Here is a 25,231-nt window from a genome sequence, read left to right as displayed (position 1 = left end):
TTTTAGTAGTGACAGGGTTTCACCATGTTGGTCAGACTGGTCTTGAACTCCTGACCTCAAGTGATCTGCCCACCTCGGCTTCCCAAAGTCCTGAGATTACAGGCGTGATTGACCGCACCCGGCCCAAATATTAATTTTGAAGCTTTCTTACATCCTAGGACATTGCCAGAATAGCTGCTGGCTCTTTTGAGTTGGAGTCATCGTTCATGGATGCATCCCCAGTGCCTGTGTGCTCAGTGGCACATGAAAGGCACTGAATAAGCATTTGCTGAATGAATTAATGAACACTTTTGATTACCTGGGCCCATCCAACTTTTCCCTTCATCCTTCCAACATAAACTTTTTCTGTCTGTGTAACATTTGGTGGAAAACTTCCTGAATCCCTTAGTACTAAATGGAACACCTAGTCCATTCAGTGTTGACAATAAAACAAGTTAACACCCATTGTGGAGGAGTGATTGGGCCAGAGACTTGTTCCTTAGTAAGTTCATATCTCACCACAATGCAGAGCTCAAGAGAGGGCTGCTTTTCTCTCTACTCCAAAGGTGAACACAGACCCTTCCTCATTATCCCACATCACTGCTGAGACCAGAATAACATGTTGAATGAAACCTGCTCGAAGGTTTGTGAGTAAGGAAATAATATAAGGAGAATAACTTAAAACAGGCCACTAGGTTTAGCTGCTTTCAGAGCCCAGAGGCCTCAACATATCCTCGGCCCATGCTTTTTCACCACCAAAACAACACACTTAGGCTCTTCAAAGTCCAACTCCCAGGGAACCCCACCTGGCAGAAGGAAGATATTTCATTTCCTTTTAAAGCTCACATTTCAATATCCCACCCTGCCCTAAAATATGCCTCTTTTTTGGGTGACTGACACTGGGAATGTCTTCTCCCTTCTAAGGATATACACTCCAAATTAAGGAGAATGGCCTTTATCCTCCAGTGTATACTGAAGCTTGAAATGTACTTGGCATACAGTAGGCCTTGGAAGAATTGACTGAGTCCCTCGAATCACTTTGCTTCCCTGGTGCAGACGTTAAGACAAGTTACATTAACATCTTTTGTTCTATGATGGAAATTAGCAATGTATGTTCCTCTTGGCTTTGACCCTTCCTTCTGCATCTTCCTTTGCCTTAATTTTTAAAGTGCAGCAGCATGAGCACTTTAAAGTGTGGTGGCATAGAATTTTACTGGCTATGTGAACATTTAGTAATTAATCACTAGAACAAAGGAGAAACCCAAATATTTCGATTTTGTTCATCCACAACATGTAGTAACAATCAACTGGAGCTACCTGGAAATATACGGGAACAGAGTGCTCTTGCAGGGTGCTTAAAAACACGATCTATGGGATCTGTGGGATCAGGCAGACCTGGGTTAGAATCCTGACTCTGCCATTTCTTTGCTTCAGTTCTTCAGATTTGGACTCTTGAGCAAGGCACTTAACCACAGTGAGCCTCATTTCCCCATCTAAGACATGAAGATCATGATAGTATCACTTTATAAGGATCGTTTATAAGAGGGTTAAAGCACAGATAACACATGTAAAGACTGGCGCTTAGCAAGCATTTGGTAAATATTAGCTGCTATTATATCACCCCATAGGCTGAAATGCTGCATATCACACTACATGGGCATTTTCAAGCAATCTAAGAGGCACCCAGGAGTTGTCCATTCATCTTTATTCCTTTATTTAATCCTCCCCATGTATTATATAAGCTTAGGTACATAACTTCTATTACATAAAGAAGTAGTAAAGGCACAATGTTTACTTACACAATTACATGTAGTGAATTAGCACTTTTGTAACTCAGAGACATGAATGTCAACAATTTTAGAGCAGAGCTCATTTGCACGGTCATAAGGTTTTCATGGCTGCTGTGACTCTGCAGACAAGCATTTCAAAGCAGGCCCCCCAGCCAGTGGCATCAGAACCAGTGGCATCAGGGGAAGTATAAACAAAGAAAATTACAGATTATTGTGCCCACACCCCAGAAATTTTGATTCAAGTTTGAGATAGGGCTGACAAATCTTTATTTTTCCAAAGCTCCCTGAGTGATCTATATGTATAGCCAGGCTCTGAACCACTGATGCAGAGCACCATCATTTCTTGATTGGAATGGATGCCTGAGGATACTAAACAACAAAGTTAAAACATGCTGATTTTTTTAGACCCTGAAATTACCGATTTGGTGATGGGTGTTAAGGTTGACAATAAAAACCATTTCTCCAGTGTGGTCATGGCTTGAGAGAGCCATGCGCTTTCCCCAGGTCATGGATGGCCTTGTTCTCCAGCAGTTCCATCTGCTTGTCTCTTGGTCTCACCACATTGTTCAGCATTGCTCTAACCACGGTCACCACAGGCACAGAATGCCCACTGGCCCAAGAGTCTGGTAAGGAGCCAAAGAACTTTCTAACCAGCCATTCACCTGGGCGAGATTCTTGCCTATCACATAACAGAACTCTAAAATAAAAATAAAAAAAAAAAGCAAGAAAAGCAGAGGAAGAGATGGTAAATTGCACTGAGACCACAGTGGGCATTACGGACAAAACTGTATCCCCTCAATATTCTAATGTTGAAGCCCTAATCCCCAAGGTGTCTATATTTGAAGATAAGGCATTAAGGGAAGTAATTAAGTTTAATGAGGTCTTAAGGATGGAATAGGACTAGTGTGATGGGACTGGGGTCCTCATAAGAGGAAGAGACATCAGAGGTCTCTCTCTCTCTCTGCATACACAAAGAAGAAAGGCCATGTGAGGACACTGCCAGAAGGTGGTCTGTCTGCCAGCCAGGAAAAGAGGCCTCACCAGACACCAACCCTGAGGGCACCTTGATCTTGGACTTCCAATCTCCGGACTGCGTGAAAAAAAATTTCTGTTGTTTAAGACACCCAATCTGTGTGGTATTCTGTTATGGCAACCCAAGCAGACTAATACAGTAGACGTAAGGTTTTATTTGGCACATGAAGAGGATTTAAGAAGGCAGCAAATGCTGTCCAGGAAGTTCCAGACTATTCTGAAGCAGGCCCCACCATCTACCCTTTCTTTCTAAGCAAAAAGGTGTGTCCTTCAGAGAAGCAATCTACCTCTAGCCAATGTCTTTCATATCTTAGATATTTCAGCTGTCAGCCTTTCCAAATGAAAAATTAGTATCTAGGGATTAACCAACAGTGGCATACTCTCATAAATATTATACTTACCCAGGCCTAAATACAGAGTAACGATCAAATTTTAATTCTTCAACCTTGGCTTCTACTTCTCCCTATTAAGAAAAAACACATTTTCAGTATTTAATCGCGACCAGCTCACCTGTGTGAAGTTTAAGAGAGAATAATTTGTGGTTTTGAGATAATCTGCTTTTGCAGATCTCAATACTCAAAATATCCTTATCCAGAATTTTAGGTTCCAAGGAGTCTGGGAAATTAAAGAAGAGATCATTTAATCCTGATGTGTAGTCTTGCATTTAAAAGATCCACTAAATGAGTGAATGGCTGCATAGTCAGTCCTCTCACTTTATTGATATTAAAACAGATTCAGAGAGGGTAAGTCATATGTTAGTACAATCATAAAAGAATATCCTCTATTTAGTCCAGAATTCATGTTGCATGCTAGCAGACACTAACGTTTTTTTGGTTTATAGGTAGTTCCACTGGGTCAGAAAACCATAGACACACTATATTACTCACTTCTTAAACCTCACAAAATGTTAAGACAGATTACATCTAGATGATGCTTTAAATCTAATTTGTTAAATAAAGCATGCATTTTCATGGCAGGCATCTCTGGAAACAAAATGCCTGAGGAGCTCAGCCCACAGGCACTTCCAAAGGCCTGTGAACTACCACACGGTCATGCACGCCTCCTTCTTGGCCTGTGTGTACCACTCAATTGGCACTTAACCTGTCTCATCACAGACATTTAAGTAGCTATTTTTAAATATCTTTTTCTTTTTAAAAATTTTTTAATTTTAATTATTTATTTATTTATGTATTTTGTGTGTGTGATAGAGTCTCACCATGTCACCTAGGCTGGAGTGCAAGGGCATGATCTTGGCTCACTGCAACTTCCACCTCCCAGGTTCAAGCAATTCTCCTGCCTCAGCCTCCCAAGTAGCTAGGATTACAGGCATCCGCCATTATGCCTGGCTAATTTTTGTATTTTTAGTAGTGATGGGGTTGTCACCATGTTGACCAGGCTGGTCTCGAACTCCTGACCTCAAGGGATCCACCGGCCTCAGCCTCCCAAAGTGCTGGGATTACAGGCGAGAGCCACCGCGCTTGGCCATTCTTTTTTTTTAATAGGTGGTTTTTAGTATATACACAGAACTCTGTAACCTTCATCATGATCTAAGTTTTAAAATATTTCATCACCCTGAAAAGAAATCCCATATCATTAGCAGTCACTCCTCGTACCCTACCCTCTGGGGACCTAGTCAACCACTAATCTACCTTCTATCTCTATAGATTTGCCTATTCTGGACATTTCATATAAATGGAATCATATAATTTGTGGTCTTTTGTGACTGTCTCCTCACACTTAGCATAATATTTTCAAGGTTCACCCATGTTGTAGTATGTATCATTTCTTTTTATAGCTGAATAATATTCTATTGCATGAATATATCACATTTTATTCATCTGTTCATCAGTCGATGGCTATCTAGGTTGTTCCCACTCTTTGGCCATTACAAATAATGCTGCTATGAACAGTCATACACAAGATTTTATGTGTACACACATTTCTTAGCTTTTTTTTTTTTTTTTTTTTTTGAGATGGAGTCTCACTCTGTCGCCCAGGCTGGAGTGCAGTGGCGCAATCTCAGCTCACTGCAAGCTCCACCTCCTGGGTTCATGCCGTTCTCCTGCCTCAGCCTCCCGAGCAGCTGGGACTACAGGCACCCGCCATCACGCCCGGCTAATTTTTTGTATTTTTAGTAGAGATGGGGTTTCACCGTGTTAGCCAGGATGGTCTCAATCTCCTGACCTCGTGATCCGCCCGCCTCGGCCTCCCAAAGGGCTGGGATTACAGGCGTGAGCCACCGCGCCCGGCCCATTTCTTAGCTTTTTAAAATATTTGTTTTGTCTCTATTAGCAGTGTGCATAAAAGAGATACCATAGCAGGCTGAGACTGCTATCCTTAGAAAGGCCTGTTGCAAGTTTGGCCCCTGGCTTGTGCTTGCAAACTTGGATTTTCGGTGTGTTCTCACCATTCCCTATCTGATAAGGGTCATGTACTATGCCTAAACTGTCTGTACCAACAATGTGGTTTGTGCTGAAAACTTGCCTTTCTTCTGGAGGGCTGCAATTTGGCTAGGCCAATGTGCCTATGTAACTGGCTCCCATAAAAACCCTGCATTCCTAGGCTCAGATGAGTTTCTCTGGCAGAAAACATTCATCGCTGGAGACATTAAGCACATCCTGTGCAAGCTCTATGGGGAGAGGCCTCTTGGAAGCTTGTACCTACTTTCCTCCAGACTTCACCCGACACACCTTTTCCCTTTGCTGATTTTGCTCTATATCCTTTCAATGCGATAAGCTGTAGCTGTGAGTATGACTATATGCTGAGTCCTATGAAACCTTCTAGTGAATTACCAAACTTGGGGGTGTCTTTGAGGATCCCTCAATACAAGCAGATTATAAACTCCTTGAGGTCAGGGATGATACCCAATAATAAAATGTCACATGTCTGGAAAGTATACCTTCACCCTGAATAGATGAGGAAACCAAAGCTTATAAACCCTGAGAACAGAGGACATGAGGCCCATCCAGTACTCTGGGCTCCACATCCTGACACGTCTCCCCACAGCACCAGCAGAGTGCCCATAAAGCACATGATTGATCCAAGCCCCCAGAGCTGGCCCACCATGAATGAATGCAATTGAAACTTCATTGAGTAGAATAAATGTTCCTAAACAATAAAGGAGTTTCTAAAATTGGGTGGGGCGGGGGAGTTCATACACACATGGAGGCTGAGAAAATAAGCAATAAATACTAGGAATGTTACACACAGTAGTTGAAGGATTATTTTGGAAAGATAATCTTTCCAAATTGTACAAGCAATTATATATTGTTCAGCGTCATTCTGGGTTGGATCATTTGGTTGTCATTTCTGTCCTTTATTAATCTAATTCATAATCCCAGGCTGCAGGTAATGCAGGCCAATTGCAGTGAAATCAGAAGTGTCTTTCCGTTGTATTGGCCTTAATATTTGCTGAGGCTCTGTCATGGTCCAATCTCTGCTGGGTCCCTTTTGCATGTATTAGTGACAAAGGCTATTCATTACTTAATAGCTAGTGGCATAGGCCTTCGAATCAGCCTGGGTTCAAGCTCTAGCTTTGCCGCTTAACAGCTGGTGTTTTTGTTGTTGTTGTTGTTGTTTGTTTTGTTTTGTTTTGTTTTTGAGACAGAGTCTCACTCTGTCCCCATGCTGGAGTGCAGTGATGTGATCTCGGCTCACTGCAGCCTCTGCCTCCCGGGTTCATGCAATTCTCCTGCCTCAGCCTCCCGAGTAGCTGGGATTACAGGCATACACCACTGTGCCAGTTAATTTTTGTATTTTTAGTACAGACAGGGTTTTGCCACGTTTCCCAGGCTGGTTTCAAACTCCCAGCCTCAAGTGATCTTCCCACCTCGGCCTCCCAAAGTGCTAGAATTACAGGTGTGAGCCACCGTGCCCAGCCAACAGTTGGTGGTCTTAATATCACAGTACCTGTTTCCACACAAATGCACATAAAAGTCCTCAGAATACTGCCTGGCTCATTTAGTGTTAGCTATTTTTTTAAAAATCTGGTTAAATCATTATTATAACCCAGTGAGTCAGTAGTAATGCCTTTATCTTTAACAATGAGGAAATATCTTATGTATATTTTCTTTCCTAAAAGGTATAAATGTTGATCTTGCTAATGAGAGCAAAAATCCTATTTGATAACCTTTCTCAGAACCCACATGTGTCAGTGTTTTGAAAAACAAGTTGGGCCTGGTCCCTCATGCCTGTAGTCCCAGCTACTCAGGAGGTTGAGGCTGGAGATTGCTTGAGCCCAAGAATCTGAGGTTGTAGTGAGCTGTGACCGCACCACTGCACTTCAACCTGGGTGACAGAGCAAGACTTCGACTCTAAAAAAAAAGGAAAACAGATTTTTTCCTTTTAAGAATTGTTCTAAACTCTGACAATTAAGTGGAAACTTTTCCATTCTTCGTGTAATTTCATTGGTGGCTCACTGATCTTCATCTGGTTCAAAATACTATTTTAGGATAGGTGAGATATGGCTCACTATAAGCCATGTGAAAAAAATCTGGAAATTTTTATTATTACAGGCTGATCATGAGCCAACAACATAATAAGGATGTTTGGTAAAATAGTAACAATCTTATATCTTATTTTTAAAAAAAAACATAGTGTTCGGAGCATGAATAGTACTCCCAGTGCAGTTCCAGTATAATATCACTGCAAAGTTCACCCTTAGCAAAGTGATGCAGTCATGAAGGAGCTAGACACAGGAACCCATAAAGAATGGTGCAAGGATTTAAAGGTGTTATGCCTGGGAAACATACAATTAAGGGGGCCATAATCTCCAAATGTCTTAAAAACTACAATGCAAAAGAAAGACTGGACGTATTTTTGTTATTTTACAAGGCAGAACTGATAACAATTTGTATTTACATAACAATAAATTTCACTTCAAGGTAAAGACTTTTGGACAAGTAGATCTGACCCAAAATAGAAAAAGTTGGCTAACAAGATAGTGATCTCTGTAGTGCTGGAGATATTTAAGCAGAAGGGAGATGAACTTCTGTAAAAGGACTTCACATAGGAAAAGTCTATGGCTGAATGACCTCTGTGGCTCTGCTGCTTAAACTGTGGGCACCTGGGGTGCAAAGGGAGGCACACAAAGACAAAGCCATGCCTATCTTCCAACAGCATCAATTTAACTGAAAGGTAAGTTAATAGAAACCTTTTAAATTAAAATAAACAGGGATATGTATAGTACTAAGAATAGCAAAATGTGCATAAATTTTTAAAAGATAAAACATAAGACTTTTAAGAAAGTTGAGGCCAGACGCAGTGGCTCACACCTGTAATCCCAGCACTTTGGGAGGCTGAGATGGGCTGATCATTTGAACTCAGGAGTTTGAGACCAGCCTGGGCAACATGGCAAAACCCCATCTGTACCAAAAATACAAAAATTAGCCAGGCATGGTGGCTCGTGCCTCTAGTCCCAGTTACTTGGCGGGGCAGAGGCTGCAGTGAGCCAAGATCATGCCACTGCACTCCAGCCTGGGAACCTGTCTCAAAAAAAAAAAGAAGAAGAAGAAGAAGAAAAAGAAAAGAAAGTTGAGTCTGTAACTAGAATACTGCTTCAGGATAGATTTCTCCAAATCTCTACACAAATAAAAGCTCTTCTTTCCGCTCAGTCATTAGGGAAACTGACGGAAAAGTTTAAGAATCACTGCCTCCAAGTCTCTTCCAATGCTAAGTTGCCATGCTGACAGTCAAGGCTGGAGATGCCATATCTCATTCCATTTGTTGCTGGATAATTAATAGAGAGGAAGACATTGGAAATTACCTTTCAAATCATTCCTGTTTACTAAATATATTCCTGCAGTCCCGTAGCCATACAAACGCATAATATGATGTATTTGATGGTTTTTGTATTACATAATATTTTATATTCTTTAGTACTGCCAAATAGCTAGGGTTCTCCAAAGTGTATGAAAAACAAAAAATTGCACAAACCTTAACTTGTAGATATAAAAAATTGCTTGATTTATCAGCTCCTTTAGAGGATAGCAAGTTGAAATGTTTGCACCCTCCAGCTTTTGCCAGCTCTGCAGACTTCAGCACATAATCTCGGTCAACACGAGCAAATCCCTCCTAAGGGGGAAAAGGACATGAGTTATTTCCAAAAAGCAGCAAGTTCATCTTAAAGATTACTACTTGGCTTGGGTAGCAGGCTGGGAGGCCTGGAAGGATGGAGATCTAAATAAAATGTGTCCAAGCAATACATGAAAGTCAGGCTTAGACCCTGGGAAAGGCTCCAGGTCTGGTCCTCTGGATAGACATACCAGCTTTAGCAGCAAGGCTGGACTGCAATAAGGAAACAAGGACAATGACATTGAAACACAGACACCAAACAAATCTGCAAAGAACAAAGGGAACAGTAAGATCAGGCTGAGAAACTACTTTTAAGCCAGACTTTTTTTTTTGTCTTAATAACTTCACAACTTTACACTCCTGTTTTCTGTGTCAATTCTAATGTGGTAGGGTCTCCGAGTATGGGTGAGGACACTCCCCAGGCACTAAGAGAACAAAGTCTATTTAATTCCCAATTTTTGTGTATGCTTTACAGTGTACCTCACACATTAGTAAAGAACGCATCCTCAAACGTTTTTATTAATGGGTCTCTAATCAAAAGTGTTTGGAGACACCCAATCTAGATTCAGTCCAGTGAAGGCAGTGGCTGGGTCTTTTTTCTTAATTCATCTCTCAGCATCAGCACATGTCCAGCATATGGTAGATGCTCCAAAAATGAATGAACAAAACTCCAATGAAAGCAGAGAAAAGGTAAATCCAGTCAGAAACAAACAGAACTAAGTGGCAATAAAAGGGGGAGGGAAGAGAATGACACAAATAACAGAATATAGACTCACTTCCAGGGCCTAACTGAAAAGCATGCACCTTTACCCAGAAAAGGGAATTCCAAGGAGTAACAGTCTCTTGAGACCACCATAAATCCTGGCATCTTCAAACCCAAGACAGCTGAAGACAAGTCTAAAGTCTATTGAAGCTGAACTTTATAGGTAGTCACAATTACAGAATGAGGTCTTAAGAGTAGTAGGAATTCCAAATCTGAAGACTGGACTACTGCCCCAGTGATTGATTGAGACAGTCTTGCTCTGTTGCCCAGGCTGGAGGGCAGTGGCGTGGTCTCCACTCACCACAACCTCTGCCTCCTGAGTTCAAGTGATTCTCCTGCCTCAGCCTCCCAAGTAGCTGGGATTATAGACACACGCCACCATGTCCGGCTAATTTTTGTATTTTAGTAGAGACAGGGTTTCACCACGTTAGCCAGGCTGGTCTTGAACTCCTGACCTCAGATGACCCGCCCACCTTGGCCTTCCAAAGTGCTGGGATTACAGGTGTGAGCCACCGTGCCCGGCCTGATTTTTTTTTAATTAAAAAATTTGCTCTGCAGTAGTTACTGATTCTAAATGTTCTATTTGGTAGGGCGATGTGTATCTTTCACAGAATGTTAGAAGGTACTTTAGGAAATATCACATCCAGTCCCCTCATAATATAGACAGGAACCAAGGTCCAGTGGGCGGGTGAACTGTTAGCTGGGAAGTGGGAGAGCCGAGAGCAGAGTGCAGATTCTGGACTCTGAGCAGTGCTCTTTTCACTGTACCCATGTTCCTTTTTTATCCCCCACTCTCTCTCGCTAATGAAAATGACTAATCCGTGATTGTGGTAGGCAGAATAATGGTCCCTCAAAGATGCCCACGTCCTAATCTTTGTGAATATGTCATGTTACATGACAAGGGGGAATTCCATCACAGATGGTATTTAGGCAGAAGCAAGATGAATCATGCTAAAACAACAACAACAAAAAAACTGAATTTATTTCACTAGTCAACTGTGTCATTTTGTTGTAACAAACACATTATTAAAATCAGAGTTCTAGTGAACTGGCATGAGGGGAAGAAATAGATGTGGAAGGGAAATTCAGTGTTTTAGAAATTCAGTGTTTAGAATTAGGGTGCTAATCAGCTGGCCTTGAAACAGAGAGATTACTTTGAATTATCCATGTGGGCCCAATGTGATCACAAGGGCCCTTAAAAGTAAAAGAATGAGGCAGAAGAGCAGGCTGGAGTAATGCAACCTAAGAAGGGCTCAGCTACCACATTGCTGGCCTTAAGGATGGGAAGGGGACCACAGGCCAAGGAATGGGGGTGGCCTCTAGAAGCTGAAAAACATATGGAAATGGTTTCTGTCCTACAGCCTCCCAGAAAGGAATGCAGCTCTGTCAACACCTTGATTTTATCTCAGGTAAACCCGTGTCAGACTTCTAAGATGATAAATTTGTGTTGTCTTAAGCTGCTAAATTTGAGGAATTTATTAAAGCAGCAATAGGAAACTAATACAGAATTCAATTTTAAAACAATACGCCCGTGCAGATTTTTTAACTTTGTATGGAAGTGTATCATAAAAGTAAACATAAGTATAGAGCTCAATAAATTTTCATAAACTGAACATGCTCTGCCACCAGTTCCAAGATCAAGAAATAGAACATTACCATTACCGTAAAAGCCTTCCTCATCCTCCTTTCCCATCACTCACAAGTATATTTTTAACTATATCCACCACCTGGAGGACAGTGTTATTTTTCTGCCTTACTTTTTCTACCTTAGTTTATGGGTAATATAAACTTACCTCTTTACTCACGAGTCATCACCATCTCCTTTTGTATACTTTTTGTTGTATACTTTGACACTCAATCCTGAACAACGGACTTGCCAAGCTGTCTATATACTGACTCAAATTCATGCAGTTGCTTTTAAAGTCACTGTAAAGCAAACCAATTTTAGTACTCAGCACATCCTGAGAGAAGTGATTACCCTCAGAGCCATTCTCCAAATGGAGACTTTAGATGTGCTGAAAGTGTGCCAAGAGAAACAGCCCAAAACTACATAGAAAAATTCTAAAACACTAAATTTTTCTTCCACATCTGTTTCTTCCCCTCATGCCAGTTCAGCAGAACTCTGATTTTAATGACAGGTTAGTTATTCACAACAAAATGACACAGTTGACTAGTGAAATAAATTCAGTTTTTTTGTTGTTGTTGTTGTTTTAGCAAGATTGATTGGAGGGATTATTATAGTCGTCTGTTAAAATACTTTTTCTTTCATCCGTTTCTTTAAAAATAAGGGAAAGATTCAGCCAATCACAAGTCTCCTGACCGACGCTGTCTCTCTCACTTAATCCAAAGCCAGTAAAAGGATAATTTGATTAAACTGAGACCCTAATTTATTTGGCTTTAGTTCTGGATCAACCTCTCCTTAATAGAGTGCTGTCGTCTCCAATTGTTTGATGAAAATTAAAGTGACATAAATACCATGGGACTTTTTCAATCTGATTAGTCAGCTAAGGCACATCAATACCACCCCAGCCATCAGACTTTGGCGTCCTTCCTTTCACCCGCCTCGCTAACAACTGACAACCGCTCCTTGAAGGACGAGCACCCACGCTGCTGCAGAGACCCCCACACTTAGCCCATCATCCCTGCTCAATGGGGCCTGTTGACAAGGTGCCCATACCTTTCTCCATTGCTGTTCTCTGGACAAAGCTAAATATTGTTTTATTAGCAATCAATGGCTGTTAATCCAAAACGATTTCACAAATCCTCTGAGCCTTCAAGCTCATTATAAATACGCGTTTTTCCAAGCCCACTAAATTTTGAATTTCACTTCCGTCACCCTGATGGCGTGGCCTTTTAGCTGGTGAATGAAACTCAAAAGCAAAAGGGTCAACAGCTTTCAAAGACTTAAAAATCAAACCGAAGCATGGGTCCTGATGACTGACTAGGAGGTATCACACACCAATTTTCTCTGGAGTGAGGAAGATTCTATTTACAGATGAAAGGAGCGATCTCGAAAATCTTATTCATGTCCTTTGTTGTTCTCCAATAGCTCGATTAAAAAGACAACAGAAAAACTAACTAAAGCAAGCTATTTCATATCTCAGAAACACAATTTTTAGAAAAACTGTACTTAGTTTCCCTAACCATGTGGACAGACATCTCTTCTGAGAGTAGTAAGTCCACATGTCATTCTGTCTTTATGATTCCATAGCCAATGTGTCCTGCTCTAAGCTAGGAATCTGAGTCCCTTCTAGAAAAAGGAATTAATTAAATAAGTTCCCACTATAAAGTCCTTTCCCAACACCCTCTCAAAAAGAATAAACACAGTATACTACACTCAGTAGAGATATCCTCATAGGCTCCACAACATCAAAGGCAACAAATTCTCCAACGACTCTTAAGTCTTACTAAAATCCAAAGCTACTAAGTATTTCTTCTAATCTTCTTTACCAGTGCCTGAAAACTAAAAACAACATTCTGGCTTCAGAACAACTCATCCTAACAAGGTATAGTATTTCAGTGCTGACTGATAGGACAAGTTAGCACATCTAAATGACTCAAGAAGGTCATGGGGTCAGTCACGGTGGTCTGTGGTCCCAGCTACTCAGGAGGCTGAAGCAGGAAGATCGCTTGATCCCAGGAATTTGAGTCTAGCCTTGGCAACACAGTGAGACCCTGTCTCTAAAAAATTAATTAATTTATAAAAAAGTAAATCATGGGGATCTTTTTCTAAGAAGGGTGGGTCTATCATTCTGTAAAGGTCCCACTCAGCCCTATTTCTGCTTCAGGTTCTTTCTCCTTCACTCCCTTTCAATCCAACCCTATAAATTAGACTAGAAAACAAAGATGCTGACAAACACCAAATGGTATAATCTGAGGCACCTTTTGTTTGTGTCCTGGAGGGCATCTCCATATTTGATGTTCAATGGTAGGGGAAAGATCTTGGTTAGAGAAGGAGTTCTGGATAGATAAATAAAATCAAGCAGATACTGAGGATTCCTGGGTCAATCTACATGTTCTTGAAAAAGTTTTCCAATTGGATATTCTTTCTTCTGTGTTTCATAGAGTCAAAGAATTTTTCAGGCCGGGTGCGATGGCTCATGGTAATCCCAGCACTTTGGGAGGCCAAGGCAAGCAGATCACTTGAACCCAGGAGTTCAAGACCAGCCTGGGTGGGAAGCATGGCAAAACCCTGTCTCTACAAAAAAAAATACAAAAATTAGCCAGCCATGGTGGTGCATGCCTGTGGTCCCAGCTACTTGGGAGGCTGAGGTGGGAGGATTGCTTGAGCTGGGTAGGTGGAGGCTGCAGTGACTGAAATCGCACTCCTGCAGTGAGCCGAAATCACACAACTGCACTCCAGCCTGGGCGATGGAATGAGACTCTGTCTCAAAAAAACAGAAAAATGTTTAAGAATTTTGCAGTAGGAAGGTGGGTTCACCGGTCACCTCCTTCTGACAGACAAGGAGGCAGTGGCCTCCAAAAGCTAACCAGCAAACTCCAGGCTCCATAGCTACTTGGCAACCAAACAGGGCCTGTGATCTGGGTCCCCTGAACCAGCTAGGACCTCGCCACTTCACAAGCCCCCTCCTAGACATCAAATAAAACAACAGAGATTAGAACAAGGGTGGGCAAACTTTTCCTGTAAAGGATCAGACAGTAACTATTTTTAGCTTTGCAGGCCTCTGTTGCAACTATATAGCTCTACCATTATATTAATAGCACAAAAGCAGCCACAGATAATACATAAAGTAATGAGCATGGCTGTGTCCCGATACCACTTTATGTATAAAGACTAAAATTTGAAGTTTTTATATTTTCACGTGTTATGACATTATTCTTTTGAATTTTTTAACCATTTAAAAATATAGGCCGGGTGCAGTGGCTCATGACTGTAATCCCAGCACCTTGGGAGGCCAAGACGGGCAGATCACGAGGTCAGGAGATTGAGACCATCCTGGCTAACACGGTAAAACCCCATCTCTACTAAAAATACAAAAAATTAGCTGGGCATGGTGGTGGGTGCCTGTAGTCCCAGCTACTTGGGAGGCTGAGGCAGGAGAATGGCGTGAACCTGGGAGGCGGAGCTTGCAGTGAGCCGAGATTGCGCCACTGCGCTCTAGCCTGGGCGACTGAGCGAGACTCCGTCTCAAAAAATATATATATGTATAAAGACATTCTTAGTTCACAGGCTGTACCAAAACAGGTGGCGGGCTGTATTGCAAACCTTTGAATTAGAAGAGCAGATCGTTAGAATCAGAAGCCATAAGATTCTAATGAGATGGGCCATGAGATGCCTAATAAATGTCACAGTGGCCACACTAATCACATTAATGACATCATCCACTCAACAGAAAACAAGAACCTGGACTTCTGGAGCCTACTACTACCAGGTGAGGAAACAAATGAAAATGTGAAACCACATCGAACCACCTTGAATTCACTAATCAAATCCCTCTTTTGATACAAATAAGGGGAAATGAACTATTCTCACTGGCATCTCTAAGTTTTTGTGCTTCACTCCAGGACAATACAGATCTGGTTTTCAAAGGCTATTTCGATCTTCACTAGCAAACAAGTTACTCACTAAAGCAAGGCAAAGGTTATCCAGGACCACAGTACCCAGAAAACCAGCAAGTGAGGAGAATTAATACACCCCAATGCCTCTTGAAAGTAGGTTCAACAAGAAGGACAGGGTTGACTGCATCAGGATCTCCCACGGAGCGTGCTAAAAATACAGATTCCAAGCTTCCAAATTCAGAGATTCTGATGCAGTAGATCTGGATCAGGGCCAAGTCAGGGAGCCAGTGCATTGACTGAACAACTATGTTCTGTGAATATGAAAAGGAAGATTAGCATCTACCCAGCTACTGCTAAAGGAAATAGTCTTCCAAACAGCTGAGGAAAGCTAACAGACCTTTTCGTAGAACCAGTGTCAATAGAAACCTGAGTAGACTGAAATTTGTGGGTTGGATTACATCCCCCCAAAATGCGTATGTTGAACTCCTAACCCCCATTACCTCAGAATATGACCTTATTTGGAAATAAGTTCATTGCAGATGTAATTAGTTGAGATCATACTAAATAGGGTGGTCCCTAATCCAGTATGACTAGTGGTCTTATAAAAAGGGGAAATGTGGACATAAGCACAGGTATTCAGGGAAAATACCACGTAAAGAGACACAAAGAGAAGGCTGCCATCTACAAGACAAGGAGAGAGCCTGGAAACTCAAGGGCTCAGCCTCAGAGCACTGACCAGCCTGCTGAGACCTGGATCTCAGACTTCTAGCCTCCAGAACTGTGAGACAATACATTTCTGTTGTTCAAGCTACTTGGGTTATGGCAGCCCTAGCAAACTAATACACTGAACATCACAGGGAAATAAGCCACCTACTCAGAGGATCTCAATACTGAGACAAAAACGCTGAATTTCTAGAAGTTTCTCTGCTGGAAACACAGACTGCTAAGGCAATATGTGAGGTGTTCCAGTTACAAAATCCCTAGTGAAGCGTACTAGTTTTGCCCCTAGCTTTGTAGTACTCATATGATAAACCACCCAACGAACTTTTTTCTACAGAGAGGGCTGCTGACCCAGAACACCAGCTGGGATAAGCTTGGAAATCCACAACCCCCACTTAAAACACTATCGTTACTTAGCCACATATGAACTGTCACCTCTTTCATATTGGCTAAAGTTATCAACCTCCCAACTTTATATTGTACACAGCCCAAATTAGTTTTTTTTTTAAAGCCCCCAAAACAAACAAAACACTTTTCTGGTATAAGTGTCAGCTTGCTTCCTACCACTAACCTCTTAAATCATTTAAGTCCTAATTCATTTCTAAGCTAGGTGAATAGTCTAGGCTCATTAGTCTATTCTTGCTTACTAGTTAATTACTTTTATCTTTCCAAATTGATTTTAAAGGAGAACAAAAGGTATTGAATAGCCTGAGAGGTGAAGAACCAACCCCATTAAAAAAGAAAATTCTGGATAGTGAAGACACACAATTCCTCTGATTAAAATTGCATTACCCAGTTTGAACACAAAAAGCAGTTTAGACTTTTCCCTGGCACACCCTATAATGAGATTTGCCTTATGTCATGAAAATCAACCCTTCTATGCCTAATGCAGCATTTTGTTTTGCTGACTCACCACCAAAACCAGGTTGGCACTTGAGACAAACCTGCAGTGTCCTGGAACAAAAGTTTTTCAATGCTTTTGGAGGGCACACCACTTGTGACTGTGCCTGGGACAGAAAAGACTGTACCCACTGTTAAGCAGGAACATGACCCTTTCTAGGAGAGATAATGTGCCAATTCCTGGGAAAGTCAAACTTCTCTATAATCCATAGTTCCCATCACAGAGCTCAAATCCCAGCTGTGTTCCAGGATAGATATGCAGAACTGCAGAAGGTATGGAAATACATCTTGATTGAAAGCATACATAGAATTACTCTTTGCATCACAAGGAGGCCCAGAGAAATACATCTGAATCTAACTACTCGGTTGGTATAAATGAATAGTTCTTCACTATATGCTCCCTTAATGATTCAGGTGAAGGGGTCTGGCTTATAAACCTAAGGAGAATTCCCACGGCAGAGTCATAGTCATATATATATATTTTTTTCTTTTTTCTTTTTTTCCTGGGATTACAGGCATGAACCACTGTGCCTGGGCTTTATTTATTTATTTACTTTTTTCAGTTTCTTCTGTTTTATTTATGTATTTATTATTAAATATTTTTAAATTTTACTTTAAGTTCTGGGATACATATGCAGAACGTGCAGGTTTTTTCAGCTCCAGCATGTAAATTCTACCAGAGGAATAAACTATAGTCAAAGTATAAATTAAATAAGATGTACCCGCATTAACATTTGCCCAGAATCCAGGTAGTAAACTCTGATTTCTAACTATGTAGTAAACTATGACTTCTGTACAGGAGCTGACTCCATTTAGAACACCATTAAAAAGAAAATAAAATGTGTGTTAAAAGACTTTTGCGTCAGTAAAGACTGAATCATTAGTGGGGTTGAATCATCGCTGAAGGCTGAGTCATCGCTGGAGGCTGGTTGAATCGTGCCTGTGTTCTGATGTTCTATTCCAGAAGTTTAAAGCTTGACATGAAAATAAGTTGAAGCAAATCACTCAAGTGAGACAGAACATTTCAAATTTCAAACATTTATTAAGGGGAAAAACAGCTGATTGTTAACAGCATAAACCAATTAGTTTTACTCAGACATCATGGTTTCCCTTAGTCAGGGGATGTAGTGATAGCGATAATCACAATAGGCAAAATCATGTAAATATTTACGACGTCTCCAGCACTGGGGCCTGAACTCAAGGATTACTTTGAAAGACGAACTTATCAGTACTATTAAAAGGATACCAAAGGTTAGTGCAGCATATAGAATCTTAAACAATAAAGGCTTATTCACATTTAAGCATTGCAACAGGCACAAAGAAAAAGAGTGAGCAAGAAAAGAATCCTTGATATTACTGGCCAGCAAAAAGGGAAAAGAGCATATGCCTTCCTTACCGCCCCAGCTTTCCCTCTGGTGGTACCCAGGCAACAGAATCCAACATCATGACCTTGAAAGGCAGAAGCGTAGTCATCCAACTTTTCAAAGTCCACCACTTCTTGATTCTAGGCAAGGACACAGTTGTATGTAGTTTCATGTTATTTAAACAACAGACCAAAACCCCCCTCTAGATTTAAAGACTAAGTTACAGAACATTACTGATAGGCCTGTCCACTTAACATCAAATTTTACAAATTCCTTTTCTCCAACCAAAAAGCAATGAACCTCAATTGAAAATCAATAACACACACATATGTCCACAGTCTATATAACCGGACTAGGGGTGATCCAGATTTCTGAAGTCAGGTTCGATTATAATCTCTCTCTGGAAAAATAAAAGACCTGTGTGTAGCTTACCAGGAAGGAGACCACTGAGGTATGATGTGAGGGCAAGAGATGGTGTTTGGCATCTTAAAGAAGACCTAGCTGCAAATCTTGGGCTGGCTACTCACTAGGCATGTAATTATGGGCAAATTATTCATCATACACTACAGCTTTTTTTTTTCCAGCTGTAAAATGGGGGTGACAATCTTTCCTTCAGTCCAATCCATGAACCATTTGCATTATAATTAGTCAGGGAGTGCTTAATAAAAAGGCATATTCCTACATCCCACACCAATAGTTCTGAATCAGAATCTGCACTTTTAACAAGCACCCACCTTAATTCTCATGCACACAGAAGTTTAAGAACCTCCATCTAACCTTATAAGTTGGCTGTATAACTTAAAAAAGAAAGCATGATAAATTCCTATCATCCAAGAACTCAGATAAAATGTTGGTTTCCATCCTTACCGTCAACTCTGAAAAGAATTTTTCTGGCACTGCCTATGACACTAAAGAAAAATAGGGTTTCACTGTAATCCCAGCACTTTGGGAGGCTGAGGTGGGTGGATCACGAGGTCAGAAGATCGAGACCATCCTGGCTAACATGGTGAAACCCCGTCTCTACTAAAAATGCAAAAAAAAAATTAGCCGGGTGTGGTGGTAGGCACCTGTAGTCGCAGCTACTTGGGAGGCTGAGGCAGGAGAATGGCGTGAACCCAGGAAGCGGAGCTTGCAGTGAGCTGAGATCGCACCACTGCACTCCAGACTGGGCGACAGAGTGAGACTCCATCTCAAAAAAAAAAAAAAAAAAGAAAAGAAAAGAAAAGAAAAAGAAAAATAGGGTTTCACAAAGTACCTAGTCAAACAGATGTGCCACCAAAACTCGACACTCAAAACACACATTTCAATTTTTTTCTTTTCTTTGCTTTTTTTTTTTTTTTGAGACAGAGTCTTGCTCTGTCACCCAGGCTGGAGTGCAGTGGCACAATTTCTGCTCACTGCAACCTCCATCTCCTGGGTTCAAGTGATTCTCGCACCTCCGCCTCCTGAGTAGCTGAGATTACAGGCGTGCACCACCACGCCCAGCTAATTTCTGTATTTTTAGTAGAGACAGGGTTTCACCATGTTGGCCAGGCTGGTCTGGAACTCTTGACCTCAAGAGATCCCCTACCTCGGACTCCCAAAGCGCTGGGATTACAGGCATGAGCCACCACGCCCAGCCTTCAGTTTCAGCTTCTAATTACCATGAATATCTGACACAGCCCATGAAACCGGTGAGAACACATCTGCCTCAGCCTGAGGAAAGATGTCTGTTTTAAATAAACAAGTCCTGATGGACCAAAGGCATTCACACCATGACCTGAACACAGACCTGCGAGAATCAAGAACATTTATTTGCAAGATGGCTTGTTATTTGAAATGTTCTTCCTATGAAACCTGTGGGGCCAAATTCTGTAGCTGTGGTGTCTTGAGATCACACCATGTTAATTTGTTGCAGTTCACAGATAATTCCCTTTAAATAAAGAACAGAATCTCCAAGAAACTCAGGCTTCTGATATTTAGGGGGTCATGACAAGACAAAAGTCTGGTATATCATTCCTATAATCATAAAAGTGTAACTTAGGCTGGGCGCGGTGGCTCACGCCTGTAATCGCAGCACTTTGGGAGGCTGAAGCGGGAGCATCATCTGAGGTCATGAGTTCGAGACCAGCCTGGCCAACATGGTGAAACCTTGTCTCTACTAAAAATACAAAAGTTAGCCAGGAGTGGTGACACACGCCTGTAGTTCCAGTTACTCAGGAGGCTGAGGCAGAAGAATCGCTTGAACCTGAAAGGCAGAGGTTGCACTGAGCCGAGATCGTGCCACTGCACTCCAGCCTGGGGGACAGAGTGAGACTCCGTCTCAAAAAAAAAAACAAAAAACCTTTAACTTAGAGTGAAGGTAATATCCGATTTACAGACACAAGCCTGGGAAGTCAGGCAGGGCAAATTCTTGTAAGTGAATAACCCCATCTTTCACTGCCATAGACCTTTCTCACTCTGCAAAGCAGTTTCAGAATCCCTGACAATATTAGTGTGAAGTGCGCAGGTTGACAAAATCAGCAAAGTGGCTGAGAAAATTCTCAAGGTCACCAGGGCTGCTTCTAGAAGACAGCTGAAAACAGTGCTCTTCTGTCTCACCAGCCCCCACCCCCATTACAACCCAGACCCAGCTTTATAGGGTTGCAGATGGAGAGAAGGGCTTTGCCCAAGACCACACAATGAGCGGGAGGGAGGCACACCTGGGCTACAATCCAGGAGTCAGACTTCTGGGAGGGACTCTCACAGACCAATCTTGGCCAAGTTTTGATGGCCTCTCACTACCCCCACCACTGGCAGGGCAGTATTCAGCCTTTAGGCATGAAATATGTTCACCTCGCAGAATCCTGGGGGTCCATTTGAGTCCCAGCTGAAATACCCACCACATTTTTATAAGCTTCCTCGTCGAAGGTGAGCTTCCTCCGGCCAATGAGCGTGACTTTGGAAAACAGGCCCTGCTCCAGGATTTCCTTTAAGAGCACTCTGCCGGTTTCTCCGCTGGCGCCCAAAATAAAGACGGATTTATTCTGCATCCTGAAGTCTTCCCGAAGCTTCGACAGGGCTTCTGTTTCGGCCATGCTGGGGAAATAACATCGACAGGTGCCGGTCTTAGGGTGTCAGGGGACTGCCCGTCCTTATCCCGAGGAACAAGGGCTGTTTATCTGTTAGGGAGGAGGCTATTGTTCTCCGCAGTCCCGGCTCTGGGGAAAGTGCTGAGTCACGTGCGGGGCGCGGCTCCCCGGCCATCGCCCGCACCTGAGCCAGCAGACCCATCGGAAGGGGCCCGAGCTGGAGGGTGGGCCCAGGTGCCACAAGCTGCTGGCATCACTGGGCATCCCCCACGGTATCCCCGGCCCGGCCAGGAGACCTGGCCCAGCTCGGTCCCATACGCGGAGGGGTTACCTGGGGCCAGCCCCCGGCCCCGGGTCCTCACGACGCAGCAGGAGCAGGGCGGCCGCCAGAGCAGCCGCCGCCGCCGCGCTCAGCGCCGCAGGCCCGGCCATCAGAGCATCCCACCTTCCCTGGTCGGACCGGGGGGTTGGAGGCGACGGAGACAGCGCCTACCCGGCTTGGTCTTCCGGGTGGCCTCGCGGCGACGCTGCCTCGCCCCGCCCACAGGGGCGGGACCTGGGGACGAACTCCCGGCACCCTCACAGGCGCGGGGAAGGTGACCCCGAGAGCACGTGCGCGGAGCCGCGACCCTTCCTAAGTCTGGAATCTGCAAGACCCTCTTCCCGCGTTTTCCCTCACCTGCTGGGCTCAGCTCACCCAGGCGCCAGCTAGTAGACTTGCCAGACTTGATCTTCAATGGTCCCCCCAGCTGGAATGTCAATTGTATATTGGCCATCATCTCAAATTCACCAAGTCAAAAACTTAACCCTGCCTACCCAACCACCCCAAACAGGAATAAAACAAACCTATTCCTAGCCTCTCTTGGGTGTCACTGTCCCTACATACACATACACATACACACACACACGCACACACACACACACCTCCTTCTACCCTGTCAAGTCAGAAATCAGGATTCCTTTGATCCCTTTCTTTTCTAGCCTTTCCACACTACAGACTTATCAAGTCCTGTTATCCCATCTGCCTTACAAATATTTCTCCCATGTAATTCAAGCTCTCATCATATCTCCCCAGAATAAATGCTCTTCCTGCCCAGGTCCTGGCCTAATTCGTCACCTAGATGGTTGAACCCGGGTGACCTTCCACACCTGTGATTCAGTCTTCCTAGCCCAGATCAGTGGTTTGGGACACAGGTATCTACACTGGGCCTGTCCTGGATCTTGGAAGTCCTGAACAGAGGTTAGAATGACAAGCAGAAATCTGAATAATTTCAGATTGTTCAGGTTTTGTTGGGAACATTGGTCATTTGGGGGCCCCACCTCCCATCTAGAAGCCAATGAAACACATTGCCTCTTCCATCTCCATGGGAGTTATTATATGTAGGCTTTGCCTAGGGTCAGCCAACCAGAGGCTCACACATAGGTTTTCAGTTTTGGAGGAGTAATGAAAAGATGCAGTGAAGGCCTGAGATATATGTGGGTTGGTTGGGGCAAGGGTATAGGATTATGGCATCATATGATCCACCAGCCATCTGATGATCTGATCTTGTCTTAAATTCCTGCCTGTTTTCAGAGACTGTTGTGAATACAGTACTTCCTGTTATTCTTCTGATAAATTCCTGTGCTGTATAAGCTTACCAGATATATTCTGTTGTTTGCAATAAAAAAGCTTGATTAATACAGAGCAGTGTGGTTCATTCCCCACTGGCCTGTCACAGTGCCTGGACTCTTCCCTTTGAGTTCCTAAAGCTTTTCTACAAGAATGCAATGTTAAACCTTGTCAGCAAACACTGTCCTAGTAATTCATTTATCAAATCTGTCACAGAAATTATTCATTGTACCCTGTCTATTCTTCCCCTTTGTTTAAAATTGTGGCATAATTAATATACAATAAAATGTACAGATCCTAAAGTTTCTGTTCCATGATTTTAGAAGATTGTATATACACCTAAATAACCACCACCAAAAACAAGATATAGAGCATGTCTGCCATCCCTGAAAGTGCCTTCATTCCCTTCTTGGCAATCTCTCCCCACTCCAGAGGTAATCACTTTCTGGTCACTATCAACATAGATTAGTTTTGCCTGTTGTAGAATTATATTTAAGAGTACAGCATGTACTCTTTTGTGTCCCAGGTTTTTGGCTTAACACATATTTTAATATTTATTCTTGTTTGTAGGCCTGCATTATGATTTCTATGGGCCCTAAGCACTTCATGAGCCCCTTCATTTTATGTGTACACACTATATAATCAAAAATTATGTCTTATGACTATGTTGCTATAAAGATAAATATGACAAACTATTTATATAATCAAAAATTATGTCTTATGACTATGTTGCTATAAAGATGAATATGACAATTTCTTTCACCTAAAACATTTTCTTCCACCTAAAAGTTTATTTTCACAGGCCCCAGAACTGTGCCTACTATGCCAAATGAGTAAATCAGCCCTGGTTGTTTCATGTGTCAGGAATTCATTCCTTTTTATTGCTGAGTAGCCTTCCAGTATTCCAGTATGAATATCCCACAACATGTTTAAATATTCTCCTGTTGATGGACATTTGGTTTGTTTCTACCTTTTAGCTAATTATGAATAAGGCTCCTATGAACATTATTGGACCAGTCTTTCTGCAGTAACATGTTTTCATTACTCTTGGACATACACACACACACACACACACACACATATAATGTTATATATATATATATATATATAATGTGTATATATATATAAAATGTGTATATATATAATGTGTGTATATATAATGTGTATATATATAATGGGTATGTATATAATGTGTATATATATAATGTGTGTGTATATATATAATGTGTGTGTATATATATATAAAATGTGTATATATATAAAATGTGTATATATATATAAAATGTGTGTATATATATATATATAAAATGTGTATATATTATATATATAATATAATGACCCTGCAGGCAATCAGACCTTATGGTTGTCTTCCCTTGTTCCCTAAAAATTGCTGTTATTCTGTTCTTTTTCAAGGTGCACTGATTTCATATTGTTCAAACACACATTTTACAATCAATTTGTACAGTTAATACAGTTATCATAATGGTCCTGAGGTGACGTATATCCTCAGCTTACGAAGATAACAGGATTAAGAGATTAAAGTAAAGACAGGCATAAGAAATTATAAAAGTATTATTTGGGAACTGATAAGTGTCCATGAAATCTTCACAATTTATGTTCCTCTGCCAGAGCTCCAGGCAGTCCCTCCATTCGGGGTCCCTGACTTCCCACAACACACTTGCAAGCTAGCATGAGCACGTGACAGTGATTTAGCCAGTGAGAAGCAAACAGAGGTAATATGTGCACATTTGAATCACATCTTTATAAGGAAGTTACCTTCTTTCCTTTCACTTTCCCTTTCCCTTCACTTTCCCTTTCCCCCTTTGCTTAGGCCAGAATGTGAATGTACTGGTAAACCAGCTCTGACCATGAGGAGAAAGACACTCTCTAGAGGATAGCAGGGCAAGGAGTCCTTGGATGACTTCATAGAACAGAGCCGCCTGCCCACCCTGGACTGCCTGCACACCTCTGGGGAGTAAGAGAAAAATAAACTTCTGTCATGTTGGAGCCACTGTAATTTTGTTACAGCAGCTTAGCCAGCATTTTGCCTAATGTAAGATTCTTTTAGTCAATCTTGTCAATGGATATTTACTGATTATCTAATGCAAGCCAGATACTGTGCTAGGCACAATAGATTTTTCCAAGGTGAATCAGGGACACCAGCTAAATTCACTCTCATCTTGAAGGCAAGTCATAAATACTTGGGAAGCTAAATAAAGTTAAGCAACATTATAAAACATCCCCCAAACTTTCATAGGGTGGCACATGCTGAAGGCCAAATGAGCATACAGAAATAGAAGGAAACTCAGAGAAAAACAAGTCCATGCCTTTCCTTCTCTGACAGCTGGAACGTCTCATCCAAGTGCTGAGATAATGTGACAAGACCTAGGCTCCTAGAGCAACTGGACCACAAAAATTCAGGGCAAAGGGGA

General features: G+C 42.1%; 1 protein-coding gene across 3 annotated transcripts; it reads right to left on the bottom strand.

Moving 5' to 3' along the window:
• Nucleotides 1–1,665: 1,665 nt before the first annotated feature.
• Nucleotides 1,666–21,828, bottom strand: HTATIP2 (HIV-1 Tat interactive protein 2). Of its 3 annotated transcripts, none has more exons than XM_008955908.4 (6): nucleotides 21,684–21,828; nucleotides 21,002–21,197; nucleotides 18,173–18,280; nucleotides 8,736–8,873; nucleotides 3,203–3,264; nucleotides 1,666–2,466 (listed from the first exon to the last, which is right to left on the bottom strand). In XM_008955908.4, the coding sequence occupies exons 2-6, from the start codon at nucleotides 21,194–21,196 to the stop codon at nucleotides 2,241–2,243; spliced, it is 729 nt and encodes a 242-aa protein (XP_008954156.1). In that variant the 5' UTR covers nucleotide 21,197; nucleotides 21,684–21,828; the 3' UTR covers nucleotides 1,666–2,240. The 3 variants fall into 3 exon arrangements, with proteins under 3 accessions (XP_008954156.1, XP_008954157.1, XP_003830508.1); XM_008955909.4 differs by having other exon boundaries at nucleotides 21,636–21,735; XM_003830460.6 differs by having other exon boundaries at nucleotides 21,522–21,728.
• Between the last annotated feature and the right edge of the window lie 3,403 nt (nucleotides 21,829–25,231).

This window comes from Pan paniscus, chromosome 9 (assembly GCF_029289425.2).
Source record: "Pan paniscus chromosome 9, NHGRI_mPanPan1-v2.0_pri, whole genome shotgun sequence".
In the NCBI taxonomy this organism is placed as follows: Eukaryota; Metazoa; Chordata; class Mammalia; order Primates; family Hominidae; genus Pan; species Pan paniscus.
This window is presented reverse-complemented; position numbering and strand designations above follow the sequence as displayed.

Excerpts from the sequence above, each read along its gene's own strand:
- HTATIP2 (XM_003830460.6), bottom strand. The coding sequence starts at position 21,622 with ATGGCCGGGCCTGCGGCGCTGAGCGCGGCGGCGGCGGCTGCTCTGGCG. Across the intron at positions 21,198-21,521 it reads GGGCCGGGGGCTGGCCCCAG|CATGGCCGAAACAGAAGCCC; the intron begins GTAACCCCTCCG and ends TTATTTCCCCAG. Across the intron at positions 2,467-3,202 it reads TACTCTGTATTTAGGCCTGG|AGTTCTGTTATGTGATAGGC; the intron begins GTAAGTATAATA and ends TTTTTATTTTAG.